Here is a 26,420-nt window from a genome sequence, read left to right on the forward strand (position 1 = left end):
AATACATTGCACTAGATGGGAAAGAGAAAGGGAACGAGAAAAAGGTGAGTTGGAAGGCAGAGAAACATTCTCTCTTTACACTCTCCACTCAATTTTATGGACCTTCTCCCCCAAAAAAGACACACCAACTTCCTATCTTTCTTGTTTTCTGACATTATTGCAATCCCTTGACTTTACCATCCCTCGGATTCTTTAGGATCCTTTCAGAAGGAGTATGCCTCCCATCTCGGAGAAGGCTGAAAGAATTCTGGTCGTTGCCAGGGACGCTCAGAAGAAAAAAAACCAAAAAACAAAAAACTGGGGAGCTTAACAGAGCCTCATCTGGTCCAATTTCTTCTCATCATGCATTTATTCATTCATTTATTCATAAATATTTTTTGTGTACCTCCTATGTTAGGTAGTACTGGGTTCAAAATAAGGAGTAAAAATGTAGTCCCTGGCCTCACAGCAAAAAAGGCAACTGACTTGCCCAAAGACACAGCTAAAAATTCTGTGGCCAAACGGGGTGTTGAACGTAACTGTTCCCCTAGGTCGCCCTCTTTCCTTCTCCCCGTTCCTGGAAGTTGCCGGTCACAACGAATTCACGTGCCTCGGGGCCTCGGCGGGCCAAAGGGCCCCACTGCACCTGCCGCCTAACTACAAACGCTCCAGAGAGGAAGGGCCAGACCCGTGCTGGCGAGGCCGAGAACGGCCCGGGAGGCCTGAGGGCCGGGCCCCGCGAGTTCCGAACGCCACAAAGGAGGGCGCGCAGGCCGGGTGCCCTTCACGGAGGAGGAAGGCTGCCCCTCTGCGGCCGCCGTAGCCGCCGGACGCGCGCCTGGCCCCGTTCCGTCCCGACGCCGCCGGAGGGATTGGGCATGGCTGACGCCGCGCGGCGGGAAGCCCCGCTCTGCTCGGAGCAGTTCGGCTCCGGGGCCGCACGGGGCTGCCGCGCGGCCGCCGACGGAACCCTGCAGTGGGAGGCCCGGGGGTGGCGCTGGGGGGGGCTTTCGGGGGCCTTCCCGGCGAGACCCGAAGGACGAGATGAGGGCGGCGTGGGGGCTTCGGGGACCTCGTCGCCACCTCTCTCCGGTCTCCAGGCCGTGTTCCTGCCGCAGGGCTTCCCTGACAGCGTCAGCCCAGACTATCTGCCCTACCAGCTGTGGGATTCCGTGCAGGTCAGCCGGGCCGTCCGGGGCCCGGGGTGGCGTGTGTCTGGGGGTACGGGAACACTGCAGGCTACGCTTCTCCCCCATTTACAGACGGAAGGCTGAGGCCCAGAGCGGGGCTCCGACATGTCCCGGATCAAACACCAAGAAGGACAGCCGATAATAGAACGTAGACCTCCATGCTCCTGCGCCCACCCCTTACCCCACTTCTTTTCTTCTCCAGGCCTTTGCTTCCAGCCTCTCGGGCTCCCTGGCCACCCAGGCAGTCTTGCTGGGCATAGGGGTGGGGAACGCAAAAGCCTCTGTTTCAGCTGCCACGGCCACCTGGCTTGTGAAAGGTGAGCTAGACCCCATCTGTTGCTGCTCTCAGCCCTGGCCCTTCTGGGCTCTATTGTGTGTTTATTTAAGGACTCGGTGCCTGATTAGGTAGAATACAAGCAAGTCTCCCCAGTGCCTAGAGCAGTGTTTTGTATCCCGGTCTTATCGCCCGCAACAGAAATGCCCTCAGCCCCACACACCATTCCCCATGCAAACTTCAGAGTCCCTGAATCATCTGGATCCCAAATCCATAAGTTAACCATCCCCCCCCTTTATCTTTTATCGCTAGTCTGTGGAAGATCGCATGAGAATGCAATTTATTGACTAAAACTGCCAGCTGCCCAGGGTGGGGGAAATTGCTTAGTTCCAGGGAAAAAAAAATACGTATTTGGTACTGAGTAGGAGAGAGGAGATTCTGGAAAGGATGAAAGGTATTCTGTATCCTCTGGGATACTAGATGATGCCATAAATAATACACTGACCATCTGTTGAGTGTGTACAGCTTTTTGAAAAATCGTTAAGAAAAAAATATATGATTTGTTACCATGCCACCTAGAGAGTGACACAGAGAAGAAAAGGGAAACGGCTATGTGTTCCACATCAGGAGGGCCCATGGCTCTTGCCACTGTACTTTGTCTTTCACTGCTGTTCCCAGTGGATATTTAAATCAGACCCAAGGAGAGGTTCATTCCACTCCCAGTATCACTTGGCCACATCTCTGGTGAGTGTTCCTGGATCTTTTGGAGAATGACGAGCCTACTGCTCACACCTTTAACCTTTACCATTAAGACAGCAAACTGGCCAGACATGACTCAACTCTGGAAAGAAGCTTTGTCTGACAGTGCATGTTAGTGGAGAGGTGGTGGTGATCTGTGGCTTGTTGTCCTGGTTGTCTCTTCTTTTAGTAATAATAATGGTTCACACAAACAGTACTTATTACATGCTAGTCTTTATATGTATTGACTCAGTCTTCACAATATCTCTGCGATAGGTATTGCCATTATCCCCATTTTATAGATGAGGAAACTGAGGCATAGTAACTTTCCCAAGGGCACATATCCAGTAGGTGGTAGGGTGTAGATTGGAACCCAGGTGGTTTAGCTCCAGAGTCCATTTTCATACCACTGCACTGTGCTTAGTTTGGATCTTTAGCATTGCTCTCCTGTTGGCTGAGTTTTGAGAATGCATTTGGAACTCGGGTCATTAGTTGATGGTTTTGTGCCAAATGGCCAACATGTTGCCTGTACAGGTTGAGTATCCCTTATCTGAAATGGTTGGGACCAGAAGTGTTTCAAATTTTGGATTTTTTTGGATTTTCAAATATTTGCATATACAATGAGATTTCTTGGGGATGGGACTCAAGTCTAAACCCAGAATTCATTTATGTTTCATATGTACCTTATACGCATAGCCTGAAAGTAATTTTATACAATGTTTTTAATAATTTTGTGCATGGAACAAAGTTTGTATACATTGAACCATCAGTATATAAAGTTTGTGCACATGGAACATTGTGTCACTGTCTCAGCCACCCACGTGGACAGTCTGGTTGTTTGACATCACCATTCCTGACTCTGAACTTAACGTTACTGATAAACAATCGTATTCTTACATATATCCACACATAAGTGTTCAACAGTATAAAATGTGACACACCATTAATACAGTGAAAAAATAATGTGTTCAGAGTAAGTAACTAAGCTACACAGTAGCATCACCTGAATACCAGTATTGGCTGTTAAACAACAGCAACAAGAAATGACAGGCTTTCAGTCACCACCTACAATGTTTTGATTAAAAGATTGTCGTACCCTGTCTTTTATTTTTTTAGATGAGAAAAAACATCAGAAGCAGCTGAGGGACCAGAAAGTGGGTCCTCTAGGGATGAGGAGACATTGTGCTGGGTGGCAGAATCATCTGCCTCATCATCAGTGGTTTTTACCCTAGAAGTCTCTCTTCGATTCTATAAGCTGACATGATTTCTTGTTCTCTTATGAATGCACATTGCTGTAGTCCTTTAATGTGCCCATCACACATTTTCACCATGTCATATATGGGCACTTTTTCTGCAGTGTTAACTACGTCATCTTCATTGTCACTGTTATCACAATCACTTTTATTCAGAACCATGTTGGATATTTTGGAACCACCAGCTATTTCCACTTGTGGCATAGTGTCAGCAATCAAAAAGTTTCAATTTTTGGTGCATTTGAAATTTTGGATTTTCAGATTAGGGATGATGAACCTATGTATGTCTTCAGCTCAGGCAGGTTATTAAGAAAAATTAAAACCATTTTAAGATATGAAAAAAATCTACTTTTTTTAGAGCCTATTATTGGTATTAAAAGAAGACCTCTTAATTAGAAAGGATGTTACAAGCTCATATTTATCAAATGGGAAATTTGTATGCAGAGCTTCATACAAGAAACTCCCTCGGAATTTTTTCATGTGATCATTTTCAGATATAAATCTCTTAATGGAATGTGTTGTCATAACAATAATAATACTACTGGCAACTAATTTGGTAAGCCAGACATTTTGCTCAGTTACATGTAAAATGTATCTTGATCTCTGCAGCAGCCATATTAATTAGCTGCCATTATTAATTCATTTTTCACCTGGAGAAACTGAGGCACAGAGAGGTTAAGCAACTTGTTCAAGGTCACTTGGGGCCAGGATTTAGACCCAGGCAGACTTATTCCTGTGTCACACTCTTAACTGCCACATTCTTTTGCCAGTTAGGATTTTAAAGTGGAGCCAAGTACGGTTTGTAGACAGCTGATTCCTTACCTAAGACTCAGAAGTTTCTAGATCTTACAGCTCAGCTAATTGTAAGTGAAGCAAAAAAGCAGGTGGGAATTAAGATTCCTATTCTAGGCCAGGCATGGTGGCTCACGCCCATAATCCTAGCACTCTGGGAGGCAGAGCCAGGAGGATCGCTTGAGGTCAGCAGTTCAAGACCAACCTGAGCAGGAGTGAGACCCTGGTCTCTACTAAAAATAGAAAAAATGAGCTGGGAGTAGCGGCATGTGCCTGTGATCCCAGCTACTCAGGAGGCTGAGGCAGTAGGATTGGTTGAGCCCAGGAGTTTGAGGTCGCTGTGAGCTAGGCTGACGCCACAGCACTCTAGCCTAGGTGACAGAGTGAGATTCTGTCTCAAAAAAAGATTACTATTCTACTGGACAGTGTTGACTTTCAGATGATAGGAAGGGTATGTGTCATTAATGCATCCTAGTGCTAACCTTCAGATTCTAACGAGGGCCCTGCAATATTAAATGGAACAATGAAAATTTTATGTAGAATATAATGTACTTTATCCAGATGTGGTGGCACTTGCCTATAGTTCCAGCTACTCAGGAGGCTGAGGCAGGATTGCTTGAGCCCAGGACTTTGAGTCCAGCCTGAACAACATAACAAGACCCCATCTCTAAAAAAAGAGAGAGAGAAAAGAAAGAAAGAAACTTGAAGGGATTGAAAGAAAGAGGTTTAAAAAAAAAAAAGATAACGTGCTTAAAGGGAAGAGGTTAAGGTGAGTGATAGGAGGGAGGGGCCCTGTAAAGCCACCCTAGCGGGTATTACTTCCAGGGCCAGAGAGGGGACAGAAATGGAGAAGCAAACAGACCAGGTGGGAGTGTGTTGTACACATACTTCCTTTGAATGACACTGCTCAGCTCCAGCTGGTTTTAGCAGTGAGAGAAGGTGGGCCCAGTGTTGCCGTGTCTTCCGGTTCTTACAGAAAAGCTATAAATCCAAATTTTCTTGTAAAATGTCCCCATTTTGTTCACCTCTCTTCTCTGAGCTTCAGTGAAAGGGAATGATCCCTCCCAAGCTCAGGATTGTTGTGAAGATTGAAAGGCATAGGTATTTCAGGCATCCACCAGAGGGCTTAGCGTCTCCCTGCAGTGCAGGCTTGGGGAAGCATGTCTATGAGAAGACCTCGGTGCCCAAGAATAGAGTTCTGGAAAGGAATGCGTGCATCTGTTTTCAGTGGAGAATGGGGAAGGTTGGCCTGTGTCACTACTTTTATATATTGTACTACTTTTATATATTGTGGGAAGCTCCCAACCCGTCTTCCCACAACCTAGTTTCCCTTCTTACATCCCCCCGCTTCGGGGTCAATGCCCTCAAGTTAAAACAAGTTGGAGTCCTCTGCCCACAGTATATGTCCTTTCCAGTATCTGCTGTGTGAGTCGTTCCCGGTTGTCTGGTTCTAAAACATTCCTTCTTTGTGGTCCCCCTGCTGACCTTAATGGGTGCTACTCATTATAAGGGATGGTCTAAATTGGCAAAGCTTTTCTGTGAAAGGCAAGATGATATTTTATGCTTTGCTGATCTTACAGTCTCAGTTGCAGCAACTCAATTATGCCCATTGTATCTCAAAAATAACCATAGACAATCTGGAAACAAATGGGCATAATGTGTTCCAATAAAATTTTATTTACAAAACCAGGGAGTGGAAGCCTGGAAGCCTGCAGGTTTAAATCTGTTTTTTGTACTGATTGCTCTCTTAGGCTGGATTTTGAGCCTGGAACCAAGACTCTGGTTCACTGCAGTATCTCCCGTGCCTAATGAAGTTCCTGGCTCAGAGTAGGTAGCCAGTAAGCATTTATTATGCAAATGAAGGTCCAGCTGGTTCTGGAGACTTCTCTTACTCTGCCCAGCTTGAGAGGACCTCTCCCTCTGCCCTGCACCCCCAGCTCTCTGTCACCAGAGAGTTTAAATCTTTTATTTATTTATTTGTACTATAATGACCACCTGTGATCCCACTGCCCAGCCTAAGAGCTAGAACATCAGCAATAACCTTTGAATTTCTACTTAAGATTCCCTGCTTTTTTGGATATTTTTGCCAAATAGATATGTATTCCTAAATACTATGTTATTTAGTTTTAGTTGTTTTAGAGCTTTATGAAAAGTAAATATATTGTATGTGGTCTTCATAAGTTACTTTTTAATGCAAGATTATAATACTAATATTCATCTATGTTGATGTGGGAAGTTGTGATTCTTTGAATTTTCACTGTTGTCTAATATGCCTCTTAGTGAATATACTAGAATTTATGTAGTCTGTCAGTGAACATTTGCATTAGTTCCAGTTTTTTGCTGTTATGAACAATGCTACAAAGAACATGTCTTGTTCATGTTTCTCAGAGTACCTACTGAGGAACTGCTAAGTCTAGGCACTCTGACCCCATCATAAAACGGAGTCTATACAGAACTTATCATATAGGACTGAGCTTCCAAGGACAGTAATCCAGGGTGAATCGGCCAATTCAGTGCCAGGATCTGCCCGGCCCTGCAGCTCCCAAGCCTCTTGTTTCTTACTGGTACCTTCTTCTCTTCCCTAGATTCAACTGGCATGCTGGGCCGCATCGTCTTTGCCTGGTGGAAGGGGTGAGTTTGTCTTCCTGGTTAGCAGACTTCTGGCAACTCTCCTGAGTGACGATAGTGAAGACAGTGATAGTATTAACCATTAACTGTGCTCGTGAGGGTTCAGTGAGATAGTCTATGCAAAGTGCTTAGCATGTTGTATGGTACATAAGTGCTCAGTAAACACTAGCTACCGTTAACAGCTCTAACTGTGACACATGAGCACTCTGTATATTGTCTCTAATCCTTATAACAACTTTGCAGGGTAGCACTGAGTGGTACATTTGACAGACGTGAAACATACCTAGAAAAGGGAAGTTACTTGCCCAAGCCATACAGCTTGTGACTAGTGAGATGGGATTTGAACATGAAGCCTGTATTCTTTGCATGGTATCAGGCTGGTTTGTTGGGCAGAACCCTAGACCAGGCTCATGTGTTCAGGAGCTCCCCACATGTGTCTGATACACCACCCAGGAATGTTCTCTTTCCCTCCAGGAGATTTCAAGTTAAGGCTCAGGCCTAATGTTGCAAATTCTGAGCTGTGCTGGAGGCTGCAATATCTCCTGCCACTAGGATCTTAGAGAAGTGGTCCCCAGGTGTTTGTATACAGGCCAGGGAGTCACGACCTGACAGAGAGGGGCAGATGAGATAGTCACTCAATGTTGTGTAACAGGAGTATCCTAGGCCTACATGTTACAGCCTAGCCCTTTCTCCTGTCCTTTCCTCCTGCTCTCCATGTGCTCCAAGGGAACCACATCCCCTGTCTGGGCTGGTTATCTGTAGCATGAGAGGTTACACTTAATTTAGTGTTTACCAGTCCAAAATGTATGGACTTCTTGCTGGGTTCCCTCAGTGAGGCGAGAAAAAGAGGGGAGAGGCAGAGAAACCCAGGAATAGTCTCTCCAAAAGGATGGCCAGACATTGGGAAGCAGCTATAGGACAGTCAGGTTTTTTCCCTGGTAAGTCATGGTTAATAAGGGGGAAACACTAGGTGATCACTGAAGGTCCTTCCAGCTAATGGTGGCATTTCAAGTAGCAGTGACAGGCTATGGGGACAGATGTCTGCATGGGGGGTATGGGTTTTCCTGAGCCCTTCAGACCTTACCACAGCCTAAGACTCTCCACACTGCCCATAGGACATGTTTTCTCCCTAAATCCAAATTGCAACAACCTCTCCTTCCCTACAGGAGCAAACTGGACTGTAACGCCAAGCAGTGGAGGTAAGACGGGGCTGGGACGGGTAGGAGAGTCTTTTATTATGAAGGTCGCTTAGGTCTGACCTCTAACCTCTGATCCCACCCCCAGGCTTTTTGCTGACATCCTCAATGATGTAGCCATGTTCCTCGAGATTATGGCTCCCATATACCCAATCTGTTTCACCATGACCGTGTGCACCAGCAACCTGGCCAAGGTACCCACCTCTGGGGCACCCCTACGCCCAAGCCTTGGTTGTGTTGTGTGTGGGCTCACTTGGGCTCTGTGCTTCTAGGAGAGTAAGAAAGTTCATATGTTTCTACTCGACACAACCATGTTTTCTGATCTTCCTCCAGCCAGACAGCCTCTCATGCTTCTGTCAGTCTAAGGCAGTCTAGAGCCACAGGACTGGTGAGGGAACTCTAAGCTAAGAAGTAGAAGGAGTGGTTTAATGTCAAGATTTTGGGACCAGCTTCCTGACTACTCTTTTATTCTTTCAGCAAAATATTGATTGAGTGCCTACCACATGCTCGACATAGAACATGGGCCCTCCCATCTTTGAAAGGAAGCCATGTATAATTACAGAATGATAGGTACAAGTATTCCAGATGAGAAATGTAGGGGGCTGCGAGAGGGCTCAGCGGGGAACCCAGCATGATCAGAAGATGCAGGAAGGCCTCCCCTAGAGCTGGGTCCTGAAGATTGAGCTGAAGGTGCAGAGTGGGTGTTCTGGGCAAAAGAAACTGTGTGGGTAAAAGTCCTAAGGCAAAACGGAGCATGGACCAGGCAGTGAGGCTGGAGGGGTAAGTGGGATGAATGCAGGTTCTCCCTCTGTGCCTGGCTTCCTACCCTTGCACCTCCTGCAGGTTGGCCTCGTTCAGATGAGGAAACTGAGGCCTAGCAAGGATCAGTAAAGAACGTAGCCTGTCCTCACTAGAGTCAAGTACCTGGCATGGAGTAAAGACCCAAGAAGACATGTAAGGCCCAAGTCAGGGCCCATCTATCTATTTAAAATCACTTTAGGGTAGCATTGCTCTACAAGGTACTACTGGCATTTTGGGTGGAACAGTTCTTTGTACTGGAGGACATTTAGCTTTCCTGGCACAGGCACTAAATGCTATGAGCACCCCTACTCACCCACCCCAGGGTAGGAAACCCCAGAGAAAACACTGCTATAGCTGTAGACCAAGGTTTGGGACCTCTGACATGTGCATTAAATTCTATACTAAACTCCACTTTTGGGGCCTCCATCTGTTCATCTGTCAAATAAGGGAATAGACAGGGCCATGAACTTCCCCCTTACAACCCCTCTCTAGAGTTCCTGTCTCGGTAACCAGCACTTCCATCCCGCAGCCGCACTGTCATCTGTGCCTTCTCCTCATCCCCCTTCGGCTGTCACCCTCAGCTAAACCTCCACTCAGTTCTATTATTTTTCCCTCCTAAGTCTTTGCGGTTCATTCACTCCTCCGTCTCCCTGTCACCACCGTCTCATTGCTGGAGAAGCACAGTTACTTCCCAGGTAGTCTCCCTGCTTCCACTCTCACCCCTGTTCTCAGAGCAGCCCAGTAATGCTTTCAAAGTGGAAATCGGATCAGGTCACTTCCCTGCCCCATAGTTCTTAGGATAAAGACCTTTGCAAGGCTTCACATGGTCAGGTCCACATTTTGTACCACATTCCTCTTGCCTTTGAACAAACTATTTCCTCTGCCTATATAGTAACTTGTTTGTTTATTATCTCTTGACCTATAAGCTTCATGAGAGCAGGGCCCGTGTCCGACTTGTATAATGGCACCTAAATCTATGACTGACATCTAAAAGAACCTTGATGAATATGGGACGAATGAGGGTGATCAGTGACCCTCATCGAAGGGCTTTATCGCCTGAGATCTCAGAGATAGAGACCCAGGTTCCCTAGGAGGTCAGGGCCACCAATGTCACTTTTTCACTGGCCTGGAAGGCTGGATGGGCCTTCACTGCAGCAGGAGGAGAGCACAGGAACTGCAGGCAGAATGTAAGCATGCAGCGGGAAGGCAGGCTGGGCCCGGGAGCTCAGCAAGGGAGAGGTGTAGCCAGAGTAGGAGTACAAGGGTGGGGAAGTTCTGGGCTAAAAATGGTCTTTGGGCCTCCACCTTGGGGAAGGACATTGAGTTTCTGTGGGCCCACATCCCCAGCAAGCAGGACTTTAGTTTTCTCCTGGAACATGATGGGGGGGGGGGTGGGGAGGCCTAAGGGAAGTGCGAGGTGAGAACTAGGTACCAAGGATAGCATTCAGGGTCTTGCTGTGGGGTCACCAGGCCTGGTCTGAGCGCCTGTGTTTCCACAGCACATGGCTGCTCTGACCTTCACTCCTCCCTTTCCCCACCCAGTGCATTGTGAGTGTGGCTGGCGGGGCCACTCGAGCCGCCCTGACCATGCACCAGGCCCGGAGAAACAACATGGCCGATGTGTCAGCCAAGGACAGCAGCCAGGTGAGGAGCCAGGGTTGCAGGGATGGTGTGGGGGAGAGGATGGGGCCGGGCCAGGCCAGGTCACAGTTTAGGAATATGGAGAGAAGCACCTGAGTGTCCCGGGGGATAGGGGGCGCACGGGAAGAAACATAGGTGCTCCCTGCTCTGACTTTCAGGGCACGGAGTCAGGTATGAGGCACAGGCTCCGGCAACAACATGTCCGAGCTGATCCTCTCAGGTCCTGCCCGCTGCCTGTAAGGCTGAGAGCAAGCCCTCGCCCTTGCCCTCTCTACGCCACAGCCCCGCCCTGGGAGCTGGCTGTTCTGATCACATGAGGCCCCACACATGAAGGCGCTTGGCAGGTCAAAAGGTGCTCGGCCTGTGGGTTGCTGGGTTCACTCCACTCAGCAGCTTAGCAGCCCTCTGGCTCAGCCCCTCCACTTGCCCAGAGGATCCTGGAGTGAGGGTAGGGACACCCCTAAGACTGAACCCTACATGTATTAAATCCCCCAGCCCCTGTGCTAAGTGCTTATTTGCATTGCATCATTTAACTGTCACAGTAATCCTGTGAGGTAGATACTGTTATTATTCTGTTTTATAGATGAGGAGAGTAAGGCCCAGGGAAGTCCCAGAAGTGTGAGATGGTTTTCTTTGACACTGAAGAACTGTAGAAACCCCTGTTCTGTCCAGTACTGTTTTCTGGCACAGAGAGCACCTGAGACTGGAGAGTTATTTTTACCCAGCCCTTCTGGAAAGGGGCTGGGCTGTGAGAGTAACGGCTGTGGGTGTGGCAGTAAACTGAGGATCGGGGACCTTGGGAGTTCAGGAGCAAAGGGTCCTCCACTCTCTCAGGTGGGAACAGTCATTTCCTGCAGCCACATTGAGTGGCAACAAAGCGCCATCAGCAGAAAGCAGGGGCCTGCTGCAGGACCAAGCACGTGTCCCAGGCTGTCCCTATGATGTCTTACTGCCTCGTAGACTGAGGCCCTGGAGCCTCGGGAAGAACAGCTTGCGGGTAGGGGAGGGTTGGGGACCAGTGAGAGAGTGGGTGAGAAGGAGCACGCATACACCTGGGAGACCCTTAAGTGAAGGGCCTGGGTTGTACGTGTTTTCCCTGGGACCCCAGTAGTCAGGGGCCCCAATCCAGACTCCTCCTTCCTCGTGATGAGTTGGGGGCAGGTGACCTGGGGTCTTTTCACCTAGAGTGACTTCAGTCTGGCCCTCAGAGGGTTCCAATAACATTGATTCCTAAGGGAAGAGGTTCGGGTCTTGTTCCTTTTCTTTCTGTGTGGTTCCTTGACCCCTTTGAAATTTGTCTGCCAGTTACTGCATACTAAGGAGTTTGGCAGGGGATCAGCCTTTTTAAACCACTAAATAAAAGTAGTTCCCCACGCTGAGGAACTACTCACACAGCAGTGAGTACCTGAGTGTGGGGCTACCCCATGACTCTTGCAAAACAAAAGCATGTCCCAAGGGTGTTCCAATGGCATTGTATGTACCTGGGCAGAGAAGCAGCTGGCTCCTTATAAATGGTAACTCAGTCACCAAAATCATCAAATATTTACTTGGCACTCCTGTACCCAGTCACCCATTCTTCCCATATTTAACTGTAAATATCTAAATAGGGAGCCCTGGAAGGTTCTGGAGCAGGGAAGAATGTGGTGAAAGGCACTCAAGGTTAGTCAGTCTGGCCTGGAGGGAAGCCCTCCAACTCTCACCCCACCGCCGTTTTTCAGGAGACGCTGGTGAACCTGGCAGGGCTCCTGGTCAGCCTCCTGATGCTTCCTCTGGTGTCGGGTTGCCCCAGGTAAGCAGGAGCAGGATGGGGAGGAGACCCGCAGCTGGGCCTCTGCCCCCACTGGCTGCCTCATTCTCTCGCCCTAGCTTCAGCCTTGGATGTTTCTTCTTCCTCACTGCCCTCCACATCTATGCCAACTACCGGGCAGTCCGAGCCCTTGTCATGGAGACCTTGAATGAAGGCCGGCTCCAGCTGGTCCTGAAGCACTTCCTTCAGAGGGGAGAGGTACTCGACCCCACCTCAGCCAACCAGATGGAGCCGCTGTGGACAGGTGACCCAACCCCTTGGGCTCAAGTCCTGTGTCTCCCTCCCAACCCCTCCCACTGGCTTGGCATGCTGACTCCAGCTTCCCGCAGGTTTCTGGCCATCCCTGTCTCTATCTCTGGGGGTCCCCCTACACCGCCTGGTCTCCAGGTGAGTGGCCTAGTGTCTCCCTCTCATGACTACTGCCACCCACACTCCCCACACATGCTTCTTATTCCGGTTACACACTGGCCTTCCCCGACAAGGTCCCACCTGTCTGTTCTAGGTTCTTCATTTCCACAAACAGACTTGGGGGTCAGTGTGGGTCTGGGAGGGAGGAAGGGGTGCATGGCATAAAGTACATATAAGGGTTATGTTTGTTGGATGAAGGAAGGATGGGTGGGTGGGAGAATGGATGACCGGATACAGGAAGAAAGGAAGGATGGATATGGGGTGCGTGGGTAGTGGCTGAGGGAGAGAGAAGTGAGTGACGTACAGATAAAGTATGGACAGTCATGGCTAACAGTTCGGTGGCTGTTCAGTTGACCGGATGAGTACCCCTGCCTTTGCTCTTCCCCTCCCCCACTGCACTCTCTTCTCTCTCCCAGCGTCTCTGAGCTGCAGCAGCTGGTTGAGGGGCACCAAGAACCTTACCTCCTTTGCTGGGACCAGTCACAAAGTGAGTGTGCCTCATCCTCCCAGCCTGGGATCAGCCCCTCCAATCCAGGGCCCCAAGCCCTGGGCGGTGTGGAGGCTGCCTGTTGTTCTGGAGTTTAGAGTAACACTTGGATGCGTTCAAATTATAGCTGCATGTCCCAATGAAATTCACTTTACCCCTCTGTAAAATGAAGCTAACAATACCTGCTTTATTATCTGTAGTGTTTTTATGAGGATCAAATAAGGTGATTATGCAAAAGCACTTTGTACATTGCAGCACACTTCCTCAAATAAGGAAGTGACTTTTGGCTGTCCCTGGTGAACCACTCTTATCTCCCATTCTGGGTCACCTCTTGGGTAAACAAGCCTGTGATTTTATTGGTCTCCTGGTCACATGTTAAAAGGTGGTTATTCTAGGCCGGGCGTGGTGGCTCATGCCTGTAACCCTAGCACTCTGGGAGGCCGAGGCAGGTGGATTGTTTGAGCTCAGGAGTTCGAGACCAGCCTGAGCAAGAGCGAGACCCCGTCTCTACTAAAAATAGAAAAGAAATTATACGGACAGCTAAAAACATATATATATATATATATATATATATATATATATATATATAGAAAAAATTAGCCGGGCATGGTGGTACATGCCTGTAGTCCCAGCTACTCAGGAGGCTGAGGCAGGAGGATTGCTGGAGCCCAGGAGTTTGAGGTTGCTGTGAGCTAGGCTGACGCCACAGCACTCACTCTAGCCCAGGCAACAGAGCGAGACTCTGTCTCAAAAAAAAAAAAAAAGGTGGTTATTCTTACTAGCCATTAAGGAAATGCAAAGTAAACCCACCTCAGTGAGCAACTGAGGTGGGTTTATTTTGAAATTGGGCATTTCAGTTTGACCAGAGCACTGGGGAGCAACAGGAAATGAAGTTGAAAGGAAAGGGTGAGGAAGACAGCCTTCCATGCCAGGCTAAGGCCTCTGGGGACAGACAGGTGAAGCAGGGTGATAGGGTTGAGGGTGTCGGAGGAAGTGGCCCTTCCCTGATACCAGTGTGTCTCTGGGTCTCTCCAGACCGCATACAGGTAGTTCTGAGCCAGATGGCAGGCCCTGAGACCATCCTAAGGGCCGCTACGCACGGGCTAGTGCTTGGAGCCCTGCAGGGAGACGGACCCCTTCCAGGAGAGCTGCAGGAACTGAGGAACCGGGTACGAGCAGGTAAGAAAAGGCCTCGTGATCTAGACTGCTGATGACACAGTGCAGAGGTGGAGAGAGGACAGGAAAGCTGTTTCTGCATTCCACCCCAGGTCCTGAGAAAGATAGCTGGGTCATCGTCAAGGAGGTACACCACGTGCTGGATAAGCTTTTCCCAAAGTTCTTGAAAGGTAACATCCTTCAGCCCCATGGCTCCTTGGTCCCTGAAGCCTTCTCCCTGGGGACCCTGCCTACTCCTACCCCTACCCTTCCACCTAGAACATAAAAGACTTGGGTTCTCTCTGTGATCTTGATTCTGGGACTCAGTTTCACTGTCTGTAGGATGGGGAGGTTAGGATGGTCTCTGAAGCTGTGTCAATGTCCACAGTCTATGTAATCCTAGTTGGCATTTAGGAAACATTTGGGGGGATCAAGGGAGGTGGGGCTCACATTTACTGGTGATGACCTTTTATTTAGCACCTATTCCATTCCAGCCCTTTGTATGTGCTATCTCAGTGAATTCTTGCTGCAAGCAGATGAGGTTTTAGCCTCATTTTAGGCCAGACATCCCCCAGCAGAGGCAAGGAGAGCCCAAGTAGTGCACAGAGCCTGCTCCCGGCCTGTGCCTCTCCTTCCCCTTCTCCCCAGGGTCAGCCCGGAATCTCTTCCCCGGCATTCCCAGCAGCACCCCATGATCTCTCCCTAGGACTGCAAGATGCTGGCTGGAAGACCGAAAAGCACCAGCTAGAGGTGGATGAATGGAGGGCCACATGGCCCCCGTCTCCAGAAAAGAAGGTCTTGTGAGCAGCCCAGATGGAGGCCCAGGGCTCGGGCCAGGAGCCTGGAGCAAGGACACCTTGACCACAGCAGGCTGTGGGAAAGGCAGCTTTATTTCTGCTTAGGGGAGCTGCTATGGCAGAGTGGCCAAGGCCTCATGGGAAGTGACTGCCAGTCAGATAGACTGGGCCCCAGGAGGAGATAAGGCAGAGAAAAAGAGAACGAGGAGCTTCCCACCCCACTGCTGCCCTTTCCCCTTTTCTGGGGACCACTGCAGGCCACCCACTCCCACTTATTGTGAGGATGAGCCCTGCCCTTGCTGTGGTTCCTGTTGTCCAACACAGTTGGCCTTAGGCATAGAAGCCCCAGAGGAACACCGCCACGGTCATCATGAGCAGGGCATTGAGGTTGACCACACGGGCCCAGCGTGGGTCCTCGCTGATATCCTCCAGCTGCCTGGCTGCTATAGCCACCTCCTCCTGGGTAGGGGGTGGAGGACCACCTGCCCCACCCCTGCTCATTCCACAGAACCAGAGCAGACACTGGCGGAGGAGGCTTGGTGATGGGGACTGTGGCTCTGGGAGAAATTGAGGCTCCACAGTTAGTTTGCAGGAATTTGGCTGCCCCATCTCCCCGGCCCTCGTCCTCAGACAGTGCCTTACCCTCTGTCTCCACCGCGTGCTCTGGGCTCCCGCTCTGTACAGGGAGCGACGCGCCTTGCAGCTCATCAGCATCCAGGTCCTCGCGTTCCTCCTTGCTGTTCCGGAGACTGAAAACCAGGCGGTGGAGCTGGGGAGTGATGGGAGCAGGGACCAAGTGGGCATTCTGTCCCCTCACACCAAGCTCTAAAGTGTCCTGTCCACACTGGCACGGCAGCCCTTTCCCTACCTTCCCTCACCTCACTCTGTCCAGTCTGCTCACCTAGCAGGAGGCTCAGTTCTCGAGAACTCCACCTTCCATAGCTGCCCCTTCCTCTCACGCTAAACTCCAAGCTCCTCAGCTTGGAGTTTAAAGCCATTGGCCCTGCTCCCCCTACCGTTCCCACCTCAAGTCTCCTGTCTACACCCAGAGTGTGGTACTTTAGACTCTGGTCTTACAGTCCTGCCAACACAGTGTTCCTTCCTGTGGGTATTTGCTCACAGTTCCTCCTACTGCCTTGGAATCCTGTCCGTCCTTCGAGGCCCAGGTCTTTTGCAGGCACCGACCCCACCACCATAAGCCCTGCCCCAGAGTAGCATGAAACCAAACCTGTTTAGGGGGCTTTCAAGATGGTACTTTGTCCCTCTCAGCCACTAGTCAGATCCTGTGTTTTGAGTCCCAAAGGCCATGCCAAAGATGCCAACTCACCAAAATCTTTAAGCCACCTCTCCCCAGACCACTTCAAATAAATGGTATTTAAATTAAAATGTGCTTGCTCTGCAAATGCAGCTTCCAACGAAACTCCCAGCCTGCTCCCCTCAACCCTCAGTGTAGAGAAATGCCCGTCCTCACTGGGCGTTCCTGGAAGCAGACCGGCATGGGAGGGTGGAGATGGCTGTTCTAGCCCACACAGTGCTTGTTTAGGGCACCCAGCCCATCCAGAAGCCGGCACTTACATGCTTTCGAGGGATGGGTGCAGTGCACAGAGAGACTATGAGAATGAGGAGGCCGGAGCAGAGGAAGAGCACGATGGCAAAGTAGAGGTAGTGCACGCCACAGAGGAGCGCTGGGCATGCCGAGGGCCGCACGCAGCTCCCAGTGCCAAAGGAGAATTCAGGAATAAGGCGTGCCAGGCCTATCAGCAGGCCCCCAGTCAGTCCCCAGAAGGCACCCTGCAAGGGAGACAAGGTCAGCAAGCACAGGATGTCCAAGCCCTGCCCCAAGTTTGCAGCGAGCACACACCACTCACCTTCTCGTTGACACGGGGCACAAAGAGCGCCAGCAGGAAGACGGCAAACACGGGTGGCGCCAAGTAGCTGGAAACTGACTGGATGTAATCGAAGAGCTGCCCACCCTGTGCTGCCTGCACCACGGGTAGCCAGGCCACTGACACGGCCACGACGAACACCACCCAGAGCCTGCAGCAGGGGGTCATCAGAAGATCTCACCAGGACCCTCCTGTCCTCTCCCCATAGCCCTGCAGCTGCTCCACGCCCACCGTGTGCTGATCCATGGAACAGGAGATGGGGAGGGGGCAACCCAGGCTGCACCTTCCTACTAGCAGCAGCTCCCGGTCGCCTGCGCGGGGCCGCAGGCGCGTGTAGATGTCCATGGTGAAAAGCGTGCTGCTGCTGTTAAAGATGGAGGCCAGCGAGGACATGAGCGCTGCCAGCATGACGGCCAGCATGAGTCCGCGAAGACCTGCAGGCCAACAGGAGCCGTGTGGCTGGAGTCACCGGTGTCCCGGGCGGTGTGGGCTTGGCAAGGGGTGGCCCCTCCCGGCAGCAGTGGCCGCAGCGCCCCTGCACCTGTGAGCAAGGGGCAACCCAGGTGCCTGCCCTCACCGTTGGGCATGAGCTTCACGACGAGCCGCGGGTAGGCGATGTTGGAGCAGCCCACCTCGGTGCCACACACACGCTTGCACACCTCAGGCACCACACATGCCACCTCGTCTGCAAGAAAGAGGCCGGGGTCGGGGACTAGGATCCCTGAAGTGGGGACTGGGAATCCTAGCAGAGGAGAGATGGGACCCCTTGTGGGAGGCAGGACTTGCCAGATCAGCAAGTCTTAGGAGGCTAATGGAAGTGGAAGATGGGCACCTGGATCTTCGCACAAGAAACGGGCTGGATGGACAGAGGGCTCGCGCTGGGCGGGGGTGTAGACGTTACCCGGGTAGAGAATGCGGCTGATCATGCCTGGCATGACCATGAGGAACATGGGCATCAGCTTCAGATAGCCGCACAAGATGCAGCCCGCCTTGATGTGAGTCAGGCTCTTCCCGGCCAGGCAGCGCTGCACTATGACCTACAGGGAGCGGCGTTCAGCTACCTGCGTGCAGTGCTCCAGCCCCTTGGGCCTGGCCTCAACCCGCCGAGCCCCCCACCTTCCGCGCTAACTTGTGCCCGCCTCTGGCTCGGTGGTACCCCAAATTCAGCTGCATTCTCAGACCTTGCCACTGGAGTGCGCCCCATCGAGTTTAGCCCCACCCGGGCCGGGTTCCGCCCCCGCAGACCACACCTTCGACCTAGCCCCGGGTGGGTTCGGGCCCGCCGCCCAGCTCCGCCCGCAGCGGTTACGGCTCTGCCCCAGCCTCGCTCCGGACTCGAGCCTGACCCCGCACCTGGTCGCTGCACCAGTACCAGCCCGAGACGATGGTGAGCCCTAGGATCACTGCGGGCCACGGCAGGTCCCCCGTCACAGGGTCCCGAAGCAGGTGGTAGGAGTCGGGCCGGGGTCGGTAGCAGGAGCTGGAGATGTTGCCCACGGCCGGGTCCTCGGACACCGTCAGCGAGGTCATTGCCCCCAGGTATCTGTGGAAGAGGCCCGAATACCCGCCCACCTCGTGGAAGGCTGGGCGGGCAAGGCCGTCAGGGCACCCGGCACCAGGGCCAACACCCTCCTTGGGACCCGCATGCCCGAGACGAGGGATGTCCCTGCCCCCACGCTGCGAGCTCTGCGGCCCGTGACTTCCGCGGCCCTCCCCCATTGGCTGAGCCCCATACCGTAACCCATGAGGATGAAGGACCCCCCGAGAATGACGAAGGTCTGCACGGTATCTGTGTACATCAGCGCTGCCAGCCCTCCTGCAACAGGCCTGGGTCAGTGGGGACAGCCCAGCTGGTGATCTCACAGGCAGCCTAGCCCTAGCACGTGCGGTGTCTTTGGGAGGTCTGTGTGGTAAGAGGCGGTGATTCCCAAGGTTCCATTCTCAGCTCCATCCCTTCTCCGGAGGGGCCCCTCACGCTGGCCTGGGCACCAGGTCCTGCCTACTGTGGTCCCCATCCAACCTCAGGTCCTGCCCTAGGACCCTCTGAACTGCACTGGAATTGGCCAAAGATCTCAGAAACTGGCCAAGTCCGCTCTCCTGCGTGTTCAAGGAGGGCAAGAGCTGCTAAATTGTCTTTTCCCCCCAGTCCCCACTCAGGCCCAGCATGGGTTCTCAGCTCTGAACTTGCAGTGCAAATCCAATGGAAAGTAGGGAGACGAAGAGTTTGCCTTCCAAAGATTTAGTTCCTTCTCCTGCTTGGACCACATCACCTGTTCAAACCTCTGCATCCCGCTTTCCTCTGGTGGCTTCTCTAAACCTTGCCCACAGCTCCCAGCACATATCCCAGGCCCGCTCCCTTCCCTAACCTAAGCCCCTGTCAGCACCTGTCACAGTGTAAATCATGGTGATGACCAGGAGCGCGATGACGGAGGCGTAGATGTTCCAGCCCAGAGCCTGCTGAATGAATACTGCCCCGGAGAACATGTCCACCTTGGGGGAAGGAGCAAGCATGAAGGTCAGGACCCAGGGGTCAGGGCAGTGACCCAGGCTCACCTGCCCAGGCCATGACCCTACTGGCCACGCCTCAAAAGTTCCCTTATTTTTCAATGGCCTGACCTTCCCAGGTCCCAGGCACTGTGGCTGTGGCCCCAGAGACCTATTGCTTCCAGGCCCTGCCTCCATGTTTCTTACAGCGATTTCTCCTTGGTCCCACACCCTCCAGAGCTCTCTGTAGCCTTCCACTTGGTAGCTCCGCCCTTCGAGCACCCCATGCCGCCCGCAGCTCACCGAGATCTTGGTGAAGATGTACAGAAAAAGCGAAAGCACAGACAAGTAGAGGCGGATACGATGGCCACCAAAGCGCTTGCGTAGGTACTGCGGCATTGTAATGACACCTGCCGTCAAGTACACCGGAGCAAAGAGCCAGCCGAGTAGCAGCACCACGAACAGCGCCTGTGGGTACAGCAAGACAGCTGAGGGTGACCCTGTGTCTGAGGTTTTGCCATGAGCCTGCCTTCACCCCTGAAGGATCTGAGAGACCTTCTCTTCATGAATATCCCACTCCAAGGCAAGTGGCCCTGGGAAGGTTACACTTGGGGCCCAACTGCAGTCAGTGGCCCTGAGCATTAAGGAATGCACCCTCCTGTGTAATTAACTAGAGCCCTCCTTGCCCTCCCAGGCCATCACCCCTGGCCAGTCCCTCCCAAGATGGTCCCTATGTTCCCCCACCCCCTCTCTAACATATGAACCCAAGCACAGACTCTTCAGACTGACCCCAGCCTCTGCCACACAGTGCCAGGCAGTGCTGCCTCCCCTCCCTTCTCCACCCAACCCAAATCTTTTGTCCCTCAAGGCTCAGCTTAGAGGCCTCCTCCTCCAGGAAGCCTGAGCTCAAAGTTCTGATCTCCCCAACGCTCCGAGGTGAGCCCCAGTCCCAGAGCTTTGTCTCCTCTTCTGAACTCCAGGAGATCCTCCTAGACCACAGCATCAGCAAGCAACAGGTGTTTCTCTATCATTGAGGCTCACCCCACTTCAGAGGGGTGTCAGTCAAGGCCCACAGAGGGGAATGGCTGGTACAGGCTCACACAGCAAGTCAGGAGCAGGACCTGTGCCTGCTCAGAAAGTGGTCGTCACATGCATCCCTCTGCCTCCAAGCTGGATGTGTGACTCTCACTCCCAACCCAACCATACCCACAGTTGGGAAGTCCCACCTCCAATCTCCTATCCCCCCTGCCTGAAGCTTCCCCAAGGTGTGACCTTTCCAGGGGTTCCCACTGGGGCTGGGGCTATTGGCAGAAAGGGGGGCTCACATTCCACTCAAATCCAGCCACAGCCAAGCCGCTTGCAGCACCAGTCCCTGCCAGCCCCACAAAGTGGCCGCTGCCGATGTTGCTGGCGAAGAGAGAGGCCCCAACCTGTGCGGCCACAGGGGGCTGTCAGCCAGGCTGCTTCTGCAGGCCCGCTCCCGCTCATGGCCCAGCGCCACTCACCGGCCACCACGCCATGCTTCGTCCTGCCAGGAAGTAGCCGCCGACAGTGCCTCTGTTGGTTCTGCACATAGACTGGGGGACAGTGGCAGGGAGAGACCTGGGTTTGGGGCACATCTTCGGACCTCATTAACCTTCTCAACACATTCCTCAGCCTTGTTTCAGGCTGAAGATTAACCAGCACTCAGCTCCGCTGATTGTTTGCACCCCCACCCCCAACCTCCTCCCAGACACCCAGAGCAACCAGGCCCTAATCCCGTGTCTGGGCACCCAAGTCTTTTATAATTTTTTTTTTTTTTTTGAGACAGAGTCTTGCTCTGTTGCCCGGGCTAGAGTGAGTGCCGTGGCGTCAGCCTAGCTCACAGCAACCTCAAACTCCTGGGCTCAAGCGATCCTCCTGCCTCAGCCTCTAAGTAGCTGGGACTACAGGCATGCATCACACGCCCGGCTAATTTTTTCTATATATTTTTTAGTTGTCCAGCTAATTTCTTTATATATATTTTTTTAAGTAGCAATGGGGTCCTGCTCTTGGTCAGGCTGGTCTTGAACTCCTGAGCTCAAATGATCTGCCCACCTTGGCCTCCCAGAGTGCTAGGATTACAGGCGTGAGCCACCGCGCCCGGCATGACCCAAGTCTTATCGTGGCTGGATTTGGCTGGACTTTCCTGGGGGCCTTGGATGTGGGCTGCTGGTCAGCCATCATGTGAACATGGGAACCAGGATCTCACTAAGGATGCTGACTCTGACAAAAACCCATTGACCCCTTTACCTAGCACAATCCAAAGGTGGGAAGACAAGGAATTAATGTTGTCTGGGCCTCCCTGAGGCCCTCAAAAGACCTGCTTGACCCTCAGAGCCCTGGGTTTCTCCCTCAAAGATCCAGGTATCCTTCCCCCATCTAGGCAGTCTCTCTGAGACTTTTCTCCCAGACCCCAAAAGCCCAGCCCCCATTAGGACCCCCTCAATTTCTCACCCACAAGCCAACACCAATGACCAGCAGGAAATAAGCAGCAATGACCAGGATATCAGCAGGATTGTCGATTAGGACCCTCTGGACCTCTGGCTCTGGTGCCAAGCTTGCCTCCGTGTGTTCCTCCATTCTACCCAGGATCTGCCCCTTGCGGGACTGGCCCCTGGGCTCCCCCAGGAGAAGGATTAATGGTTACCTCAGGGGCAGTGAGCCGACAAGTCCCCCAGGTCTCGTCCCCCCTCCCCAGGTTTGTTTAGCTGAATCAGGTCATATCAAGGCCCAAGGCTGGTCCTGGGGAGCTGGGCCCTTTCAAGTTCAGGAGCACTTACTCCCGGCCCTTAGCTTCCACCCACTCCCCAGTGCCCCAGACTCAAAATTGCCTCTTTCTTTCCCTAAAAATGCATACCTTCAGCCTCTACCTAGGGAGCCTGGCTGAGTCAGCCCTCTGGTTTTGACTAATACGGAAGAATCATTTTCAAACCCAAATCTGACAGTGTCACTCCTGTCCTCAGAAGCCCTCCATAGCTCCCCATCGCACTCAGGAGGAAGCACAAACTCTTCAGCCTGATTTCCAAGGCCTGCCACTCCCTGACTCCTGCTCACCCTTCCCCTTGTTTCTCCACACCAAATCTAGAGCGAAGTCACATTTCCTGTCCCATTCCCTGAACCTATGCGGCCTAGATAGTTTCTTTTTTTTCTTTCCTTCCTTTCTTTCTCTCTTTCTTTCCTTCCTTCCTTCTCTTTCTTTCCTTCTTTCTTTGTCTCCTTTCCCCTCAATCTTTTGCATAAACTGTGCCTTCTGCTTAGATTGCTCACCTGCCTCCCAAATGGCCAACTCCTCAGCCCTCAGTGCCCAGCCTGTCACCTCTTTAAGAAAGACTTCTCCGACTTTTCTGATACAGTTCTGAGCACACTGTGCGGGCCTTGTTGGATCCAGGTCTGTCTCCTCAACAGACTAGAGACTCTTCAAGAGCTGAGACTGATCTGATTCACCTCTGCAGTCCCACTGCACAGCCCACGCCTGGACACAAGAAGTGAGGGGATTGGTTATTAATAATATCTGTATGTCTGCCTTTCTAGAAGAATTGACCAGACTTGGATGTTGGGGAACAGTCTGATTATGGCAGTTGCAGTCATCCCTGAGATGGGAAAGAGAGAAAAATATTTTAGGGGAAAATGATGAGTTTTGTTTAGAAAGTAACTTAGTTTGGGTTCCTTCAAAAGCAGAGCCTGAAACAAGAATTTGGGTGCAAGGACTTTACTGCGGAAGTGATCCCAGTAAGGACTGGGAGGGAGAGGAGAAGTGGGACAAAAAAGGAGAAAAGCCAGGAAAGAGTATGTTGTTGAACAGTGAGGTCCCCAGTGAGGACCCCCGTGACACTATAAATGACACACAACTGAAATGACCCTAAAGGGCCAGGAAGTTGGGCTATTCACCAATTCCTGTTTCTCACTAGTTGAAAGTTGGGAAACTCTCACATTTCAGGCATACCACGTACATGGAGCACACTCCCTCCTCCAGAGAGTACCTCAGACAAGCAGCTCTGGAAGCAGCTGGGGAGTCTGGGTGTTTGGGAACTGTCTGTCTGTGACTTTCTAAGTGGGCCAAGTGGATAGGGACAGGGCACCCAGACTGTCTGCTTCACGGGTTGATGAATTTGAAGTGCCTGAGAGAAATCCAGGAATAAAAAATCACAATGAGATATCACTTAACTCCAGTGAGAATGGCCTTTATCAAAAAGTCCCAAAACAACAAATGTTGGTGTGGATGTGGAGAGATCGGAACACTCATACACTGCTGGTGGGACTGCAAACTAGTGCAACCTCTGTGTAAAGTAATATGGAGATATCTCAAAGAGCTAAAAGTAGAACTACCATTTGATCCAGCAATCTCACTACTGGGCATCTACCCAAAGGAAAAAAAGACATCTGCACTCGAATGTTTATAGCAGCACAATTCGCAATTGCAAAGATGTGGAAACAACCCTAGTGCCCATCAGTACATGAGTGGATTAATAAAATGTGGTATATGTATACCATGGAGTTCTACTCTGTCACAAAAAACAATGATGATCTAGTACCTCTTGTATTATACTGGATAGAGCTGGAGCCAATTCTTCTAAGTGAAGTATTACAAGAATGGAAAAACAAGCACCACATGTACTTACCATTAAATTGGTACTAATTGATTGACACTTTTGCACACATATGAAAGTAAAACATTCATCAGGTGTCAGGCAGGTGGGAGGGGGGGGAAGGGATGTGTATATTCACACCTAATGGGTGTGGTGTGCACTGTCTGGGGGATGGGCATGCTTGTAGCTCTGACTCACGCAGTGCAAAGGTGATCTATGTAACCTAAATTTTTGTACCCCTGTAATTTTCTGAACTTAAAAAAAATAGAAATCCAGAAACAAGTGTCAGAGGACACATTTGGGTTATAGGCACTTAAAATAAAATCCCCTCACCGTGGACTACAAGGCCCATGAAGATGTGATATCTATTTCCTCTTTGACCTCATCTCCTACCCTCCCCATTTCTTGCTCTAATCCAGCCACACTGGCCGCCTTTCCTTTCTCCCAATATGTCAAGCTCTGTCCTGCCCTCTGGCCTTTGGGCTCGCTGTCTCCTCTGCCTGGACTGCTCTCCTCGGGCTGAGCGCCTGGCTGCCCCTTCTCAGCCTTCAAGCCTCAGCTTAGACACTGCATTTCACCGCACCTTCTCTGACTACCTGGTTGAAGAAATCCTTTCCCCACCTTCTCTGTCTTAGTTCTCTATTTTTTCCTTCTCACTCCTCCTTTCCTTTCTTCCATGTTCCTTCTTTGCTTAACAAACATTTGTTGAGCATCTGCTTGGCATTAGACACTATTCTAGACACTGGAGAGACAATGGTCAGCAAAACAAACATGTTGCCTGCTCTTGGGAGCTTTTGTTCGTTTCAGAATCAGACATAAGCAATCAACAAATAAACACCTAGTTACAATAGTGATAAGTGCTATGAAGGAACTTGGGAGGTGCCATGGGGTGGAAATCAGGGGAACAGTTGGCTTTACCTAGGTGGTCAGGGAAGGCTCCATTCCTTCATCACACTTGTCACTTGTATACTGGTTTGTCATGTCTTCTCTATTAGACTTCAGCTCCCTGAGGGCAAGAAGCATATCTACCTGGTTCCCCATTGCCTCCCCAGAGCCTGGCACAGCAAGTGCTCAATAAACACTTGGCGAATGAATGGATCAAGACTAGAGGTGGCCAATTTGGGCACCCTCAAGATAGGGAGGTGTTCCATGCCAGGGCATGGGCGCATTGCCCAGGAGAATGTGTGAAAAGGGAAGAGCAGGAGACCTTGGAAGACCAAGGAAGTGGAGCCTCTAAAAGGAAAAGGTCTAGGGGTCTGCCAGCACCTAGGGCTGAGACCTCACCTTTGTCTCTTGCCCACATGTGCTCGCCTTGGCTGCTAGCTCTTCCTGATGCTAGCATGGAAAGGCCTCTGAGGATCCATCATTTCCAGCACCAAAAGCCCCTGTTGTCTGGACCCAGGAGTCTAGGCCCCTTCCCTAGGGAACTGCAGGGTCCAAGGTGAAAGTTCTGGGACACAAAAAGGCCCTTTGAGGCTTGAGGACTTAGATAGAACCTGAACTCCCCCATACCTGAAAACCCTGGCCCCACCCTTCACTGCTAGGACTTAGCTCAGGTGTCACCTCCCCCAGGAAGCCTTCCTTGACTCCCAATCTGGGTTAGAAGCTTCCTTCTGGCCCCTACATTCCCCAGTGCTTCCCTCAGTCACTGCCCTGGCCACACCAAGTGTCATCCTCTGTCTCCTTGGCCAACCTGGGGCTCTCCAGGGCAGTGACAGCCTAGGCCTGACTCATCTGTGGACCCAGCACCACCCAGCACAGGGCTGAGCCAGGAAAAGTCTCAGGTAGTGACTGGCGAACCAACAGGGAAAGTAAATAATAACTCTGGACGTGCTGACTGCCCTACCTGGACGTGGATATTTGAGGGTGTGGGGAGAAAGGGTTAAGCTGGGCCCTGACTACATGAGAGCTACAGGTGATTAGAGACGTTGTGGTCAATACTAGTCAGAGGGAAACTGTACCTTAGTGCCCATATCCAAAGGGTGCGCATAAATAAATTGGCACTTGTGGAAGGAGAGCCATCCCTAAAGGTCCTTTAAGGGGGAAAAAAAAATCTGAGAACCAAACAAAGGCAGGGCAGGAAGTGGGGACACATTAAGTGCTTATTCCAAGAACACAGGGAGCTGAGGAGGGAATAATGGGGGCGGGAAGCTTCCATGGAGCCCCAGTTTGAGTCCTTGTCCTGGCTGCGCTGTCTGCACAATCCTGTGCAGGTCGCCGCCCTTTCCAGCCTTGGGTTCACCCGATATCTTTAGTGCGAAGGACGGGAGGGCCACCTGCCCCAGGTCCTGCTCTGC

At 51.5% G+C, this 26,420-nt stretch overlaps 2 protein-coding genes across 3 annotated transcripts; one reads left to right on the plus strand and one right to left on the minus strand.

The window, feature by feature from the left end:
• Positions 1-840: 840 nt before the first annotated feature.
• Positions 841-16,532, plus strand: RUSF1 (RUS family member 1). 2 transcript variants are annotated; one of them, XM_045543225.1, is made up of 13 exons: positions 841-1,157; positions 1,372-1,486; positions 6,812-6,857; positions 8,021-8,053; positions 8,139-8,244; positions 10,394-10,495; positions 12,211-12,281; positions 12,359-12,543; positions 12,629-12,686; positions 13,124-13,194; positions 14,230-14,373; positions 14,463-14,540; positions 15,056-16,532. In XM_045543225.1, exons 1-13 carry the CDS (start codon positions 858-860, stop codon positions 15,151-15,153), a joined length of 1,407 nt encoding a protein of 468 aa, XP_045399181.1. In that variant the 5' UTR covers positions 841-857; the 3' UTR covers positions 15,154-16,532. The 2 variants fall into 2 exon arrangements, with proteins under 2 accessions (XP_045399181.1, XP_045399182.1); XM_045543226.1 differs by lacking the exons at positions 12,629-12,686; positions 13,124-13,194.
• On the minus strand, positions 15,232-26,407 carry SLC5A2 (solute carrier family 5 member 2). Its single transcript, XM_045543229.1, is given in 16 exon segments — positions 15,232-15,755; positions 15,757-15,915; positions 16,722-16,937; positions 17,015-17,183; positions 17,316-17,466; positions 17,610-17,717; positions 17,934-18,069; positions 18,386-18,615; positions 18,768-18,848; positions 19,417-19,522; positions 19,820-19,984; positions 20,842-20,946; positions 21,022-21,093; positions 21,992-22,151; positions 22,805-23,009; positions 26,085-26,407. Coding segments are annotated over 14 exon segments (2,103 nt in total). The 5' UTR covers positions 22,118-22,151; positions 22,805-23,009; positions 26,085-26,407; the 3' UTR covers positions 15,232-15,476.
• Between the last annotated feature and the right edge of the window lie 13 nt (positions 26,408-26,420).

The sequence above is a fragment of the Lemur catta genome, chromosome 2, assembly GCF_020740605.2.
Source record: "Lemur catta isolate mLemCat1 chromosome 2, mLemCat1.pri, whole genome shotgun sequence".
In the NCBI taxonomy this organism is placed as follows: domain Eukaryota; kingdom Metazoa; phylum Chordata; class Mammalia; order Primates; family Lemuridae; genus Lemur; species Lemur catta.

What these genes read in the sequence shown, in the direction of transcription:
- RUSF1 (XM_045543225.1), top strand. Translation starts at nt 858, where the DNA reads ATGGCTGACGCCGCGCGGCGGGAAGCCCCGCTCTGCTCGGAGCAGTTC. An exon ending in AGCTGTGGGATTCCGTGCAG is followed by an intron (nt 1,158 to 1,371) that starts GTCAGCCGGGCC and finishes TTTCTTCTCCAG; the next exon opens with GCCTTTGCTTCCAGCCTCTC. An exon ending in TTGCTGGGACCAGTCACAAA is followed by an intron (nt 13,195 to 14,229) that starts GTGAGTGTGCCT and finishes GGGTCTCTCCAG; the next exon opens with ACCGCATACAGGTAGTTCTG.